The sequence below is a fragment of the Castanea sativa genome, chromosome 3, assembly GCF_040712315.1.
Source record: "Castanea sativa cultivar Marrone di Chiusa Pesio chromosome 3, ASM4071231v1".
In the NCBI taxonomy this organism is placed as follows: domain Eukaryota; kingdom Viridiplantae; phylum Streptophyta; class Magnoliopsida; order Fagales; family Fagaceae; genus Castanea; species Castanea sativa.
In genome coordinates, this window is record NC_134015.1 from 50,774,446 (window position 1) to 50,780,161 (window position 5,716).

The 5,716-nt window shown below is 34.8% G+C and overlaps 1 protein-coding gene across 1 annotated transcript; it reads left to right on the top strand.

The window, feature by feature from the left end:
- The first annotated feature begins 472 nt into the window (after positions 1-472).
- On the top strand, positions 473-4,440 carry LOC142627534 (5-formyltetrahydrofolate cyclo-ligase, mitochondrial-like). The gene is made up of 8 exons (XM_075801414.1): positions 473-837; positions 1,051-1,191; positions 1,857-2,006; positions 2,948-2,989; positions 3,093-3,138; positions 3,623-3,693; positions 3,812-4,079; positions 4,200-4,440. The coding sequence occupies exons 1-7, from the start codon at positions 552-554 to the stop codon at positions 3,943-3,945; spliced, it is 870 nt and encodes a 289-aa protein (XP_075657529.1). The 5' UTR covers positions 473-551; the 3' UTR covers positions 3,946-4,079; positions 4,200-4,440.
- Positions 4,441-5,716: the final 1,276 nt, after the last annotated feature.

Below are 5,716 nucleotides of genomic sequence, written 5' to 3' on the forward strand. Positions count from 1 at the left end.
AAATATTTAAAACTTAAAATCTAGGATGATGCACGTTGATATTACCCGATAAATTTGATAGTTTTTTTTTTCCTCAAAATAATGATATTCTAACTTCTAAACCAACAATCTCACATGCATGCCTCCTTAGGGCGTGGCGCATTGGTAAGAGTCTTAAACTTGGTCACACCTACGAGTTCAAGAGTTTTAGGGCTTGAGTCGTGCGCTTCGCAAAAATACTATGCCACGACGCGGATAACCATAACATGTTTAAGGGTGTCCCACACCATCAATAGCAAGATTAAGTGGGCTGAGTCAATGATCACACACATCACACATGAAACCAATTTTTTTTTTCATTAAAAAAAAAATAACATTCTCACATGCATGTAAAATTTGTGAGAATAAAGATGAAGCAAACTATAATTTTTCATTTTTTAAATTTTTTTTAGAACGTGCACTTTTCAAAACATTAAAAAATTCATTAATTATGTCCATATCTTTTCAAAGGAAAATCCATTAGCGGCCCGGCAAAACAAATCCCAACCGAAACTCGCAAACAGCGCAAAGCAATGTTTTGTCACTATACAGCAAGGGCAGGTAGGCAAATGATAAGCAGTGCAAAGCAGGTGGTAATGCTCACCCAGGCACGCACGTTAGCATCACCACCCACCCCTCTCTCATCGCACGCCACTAACGTACGCCTCGTACCCGAACCCAACCGCTCCTTCGTAACCATGACTACCAATAACGACGATCCTCACGAGGTCGACGCAATATTTCAGCGAAAGCACTCGCTCCGATCCAAATTACGCAAGGACCTCAAGAATATGGACCCAATCCGGAGATCCGAAGAAGGTCCAAAAAAACTTCTAATTTTTCCAATTGACTTTAACCTGTTTGTATTTTTGCCTCAATGAAAAATTTATTTTATTATTGTAAACTTATCGACTTCACGCCACGTGACAGTAAAGAAATGCCCGTGTGCTAACGTGTGTCTTGATATGACTATCGTTGTGGAATTTGTAAACTAAAAAAACGTTGCATTTACGTTTGGTTTTTCATTTTCAGATAATGCCATTCAGAGTATTGTATTAGAAGCTCCATGGTTTAAGGATAGTAAGAGTTTATGTGCTTATATTAGCTGTGCTGCTTTAAGAGAGGTTGACACATCAAGAATTGTGTCACAAGTTTTATCCAAACCAACCCAAGGTTCGTTTTCATTTTTGCATTGAATTTTTTCTGTCATTGACATTTTGGCATGTGAGATTAATGCGGAGTTGATTCAAGTTGAAGAAATCAGTAAATGTAAAGGAAGATAAAAAATAACATTAGAAGAACTGTAGAAGTAGTTAAAGAGGACATATCAATTAAAAAGTCACAAAAACTATTATTTCAGATATAATAGAATGAAGGAAAAGAATACATTTGACTGACCTTATTGAGAATACATGACCAACCCTAAAAAAATTTGAGACTAAGGTTTTGTTGTTGTTATTGTTGTATATTGAAAGGGCTACCTTTATATAAGCAGGAATAGTACTGAAATACAAGTATAGTACAAGATTAAAATAGTGAAGTACAATAGTACAACGGGCTTGAGCGTATTGGGATTAGTATTCTAAAGCATTATCTAATGAATAATTGTTTAGAAATTCTCACTAGATATCATGATTTGGCCAAAATGATTGAAACACAATTTTCTATAGTTATTGAGATGATCTTGCATTGGATTTCATATTACAGTAGGCAAGTAGTGTTCAAGCTCTTAGTTCATATTCTATGTTACATATGGACATTGCATGTATGTGTTGTTATTTGTTACACTTTTAGAGATTGTTACAGTGGATTTTTAACTTAATAAGGGTAATTTGCAGAACAGAAAAAGCTGTATGTTCCTCGTGTGGAGGACAGGAATAGCAACATGAGAATGCTAAAGATTTCAAGTGTTGATGATCTGGTTATAAATTCGATGAACATTATGGAACCATCTCTAGTAGATTGTGATGGGAAACAACGTGAAGATGGTACCGTGTTCTATCTTTGCTAATCTATTTTCTTGTACCCAATGTGAAAATTCACTTTGCCTTTAAAAAAAGAAAATTAGCTTTACTATTTATTCCTGCTGCTCATCATTTCCTAATCTTCATCACCCTACATGGGTCACTTGCATGAATCTATTTGCATTACTGATGCTTAATGCTAGTATGTCCTTTGAGCTTTCTTTGTTTCCTGTTGTACACGAATATGACAGGGCAACTCGGACTCGGTAATAATTTTTTGTTTAAAACTCATCAGTTGACATGTGCTGCAAATAGATTTCTGATATGACACCATCAGAGGGATCATGGTTCTGCTTAAATATCCTCATGTAGAGGGATCAGTATCCTGATATGGATGCAGCACTTATAATGTAAAAAATGTTGGATTTACATATTCGAAGTCATGCAGAGTTCGTCACATATTAGATATAGTGGGCCAATTCTGTATTGGTATGAAGCTCAATAGTCAGAAGCCATCAGTTGCATTGAGAACTGTATTTCCAGTATGTATTAGTAATTTTTCAAGACTAAATAGGTGGGTTTTCAGCTTTCCATGTTGATCATCAATCAGACATGTACTTTTGCATTGAGAAATTAGATTACTTAATCAATCAGCAAAAGACCAAACTTTTCTTTTTAAATATCAATTCTCTGGTACTCTGTTGCCATATTAGTTTACATTTAAGGAGGTTGATGATGCCATCATGAGAGAGAGAGAGAGAGAGAGAGAGAGAGAGAATTCAAATGGGTTATTCCATCTTTAAATTCTCTCTCTCTCTAAGATATCTTTCAAAAATTTTAACAATGTGGGGCGATTCTTCTTCGCCATGATATAATTAAACTGTAGCTTCTTCCTGAAGTTGATAATTCATTTTTGGTGTGGTTGGTAAAAGCTGTTAATTATCGGAGTGAAATATTTGTTGCAGTTATGGAGGCAAGCAATCCAGTTGATTCGTTCATCTTACCTGGTCATTCTTTTTCACCCTTTCTCTTGGTTGCATACCAGTACTAGATGCATAGGGAGGCCTCTAATATATTTCCGTTGTCTTATTTCACTTCTTATTCTGCCAGGGCTTGCATTTGACAGATCTGGAAGACGTTTGGGCCGTAGTGGGGGGTAGGTTGATATGTCTCTTTTTATGTTTAACTATTCTATTATTAGTTAGCAGTCATAATATTGGAGGCCGTGGCCACTAAAACCCTCTATATCAGCTTTGTTGATTTTTGTTTGTTAGTTTTATGTTTTAACATTTTTTAAGAATATATTTCACTTAAATTGCCATTAATAAACTTGGGAAGAACTAGGTTGACAAAAGTTACAGCCATCTCAACGACACTGCTTGACAGTACTTACCGTCACTTTTGGTGCTTTATTCGTCTATAATCTTTGAACAATGGACTCAAATATGATTAGTTTGACCAAAAAGAGAAAACCAGAATGGAAATATGGATGATATAATCGATGTGAAAGTGTTGAACCCGCAAACACATTTAGGGTCTAGAAATAGAGACATGACCATACAGACTGTTGCATATATATAAATATTTGGTCTAGTTTTGTATCTTACATTCTTACTTCAACGCATTGTCAAATTTGAAAGCTACTATGATTTGTTCCTGAAGAAGTACCGAGAGCTTGCAAAGCAGCAGAAATGGAAGCAGCCCCTCCTCGGTAAATGTCAACTGCTGTTGATTGTTTGAATAATTCCTTAGTAACTATGTAGCTACACCGTTAAGATGGATTTTTTTGTCTTTTTATTGAGGCATGCTTGATTGTTATTTGGTTGCAGTTGCACTATCATATTCTCTGCAGATTGTGGATGAAGGAGCCATAGCTGTCACTTCCAATGATGTTCCAGTGGATGCTCTAGTGTCCCCAGCTGGTTTCATTCCTATAAGCCCAGCTGCTCTGGACAGGGGTTAATGTAAAGAATCTCTCTTTTCTGCTCTACATGATGAAAGTTTGCCTACATTTAAATTGAAGCATGGAAGTGATTTCTAAGAATCTAAATCTACTGCATCTTCAAATTAGCACGAGAGCTGCCTGGCAATTCACAGGTCTCCTTCCCTTTTTTTTTAGCTGAAAACAGGTCTCCTTTCATTTGCCATTAAGTTGCATTAGCAATGGAATAAGATTAGACTGAAATGATTAATGGTCTTTAATGTTGGTGTTTGCAGGATTGAAAGTAATATGGATCAGGGCATTTCTCTTGCTTTTGCTTAAACTTGTATAACCATCTTAAATTAGATTGAATCCTTTTGCAGCTTGAGAGTATATGTTTGACTGCTTTGATATAACAACAATCAAATTCTAGTCTCAAAATTTTGGAGTCGACTATGACTTCTCAATAGACTAATCATGATTGGCCACATGTATTCTTTTTTTATTCTATCCTATCCAAAGTCATACTTTGCTTAATTGACATTTTTTTAACTACTACTAAGTTGATAAATTATCACTGGCTAACATGTCCATATGATCAGTGATTATCAAAACAAAAATGTCCGTATGATCGGTGAATCTTACTGACAAAATGCACCAAGGAGAAGGGTTTAATTCGTACATGTAAAATCGATCTTGTTACTGGGCATTCACTCGAGTAAAACCATTCTTATTTGTCTCAATTGTTTATATTTCGAGGATGATGCTTACTAAAGTAAAGGTTGAACTAATAAGATGAATGCACGTTATGCCTCAAGCAAAGGCTGATGCTTAATAAAGTAAAGGTTGAACTGATAAGATGATGCCTTATTATTGGTGTTCTATATGTGGGTTTCAATTAACATAATAATTACTAAAGTCTTCTTTCCTAATAAGGATTAAGGAATTTGTAATCGATTTAAAATAGAAAAATCCATTGATATACATACATATATATATATATATATATATATATATATAAATATATCTTGTGAAAAAAATTGTCATTATGTTTGTCTATTTGACTAGAGCTTATAAACTTAGCTTTTAACTTTTAATTTTTATATAAAACTTTTTAAATCTTACTTTTTTGAAGTACAAATATACTTTAGTACACTTTCAGCAAAAACTAAATAACCTGTTCATAAACGGGTGTCTCACATTACTGTGACTAATGAAGAAGTCATATACTTCGCCCTCACATTGCATGGTTTTGTTTTGCCCTATCTCTGCCCCTTGGGCCCCGCTCCACTCCGTAAACTCTTCTTTTTGTTAATTTGCCTCACAACAATTAAATTTATTTTTTAATAAACTTGTTTTATTAATAAAAATATACTTGAAATTACAGCTAAATTTATTCCATCAAATCAAACTAAGTTTTAGGAAAAATTGAATAATATTATTCAAGTTTTTAACAGGACAATATCACAAAAAAAACAAAAATCTCATAGTATAAAAAATAACAAAATAGAGGCAGAGAGTCACGTTGGTTAGAATAAAATAAGCTAATATTGATATGTTACAATTATAACTTTTATCAACGCGGGGCAAGGTGAGGTGGCTCTAAAAAGTTTTAACCCATCCTTGCCCTGCCCTGCCCCGTGGTACGGGGCTAAAATCCCGTCCCATTCTCGCCCACCATCTTTGCAGGGTGAGGAAAACCCACGCGAGTTGAAACGGGGAAAGACAAGTAAAGTGGAGCAAAGTAAAATTGCCATATTGTAATGTAGTTGCCATATTGTAATGTTAGGCTAATTGCTACATGATCAGTATT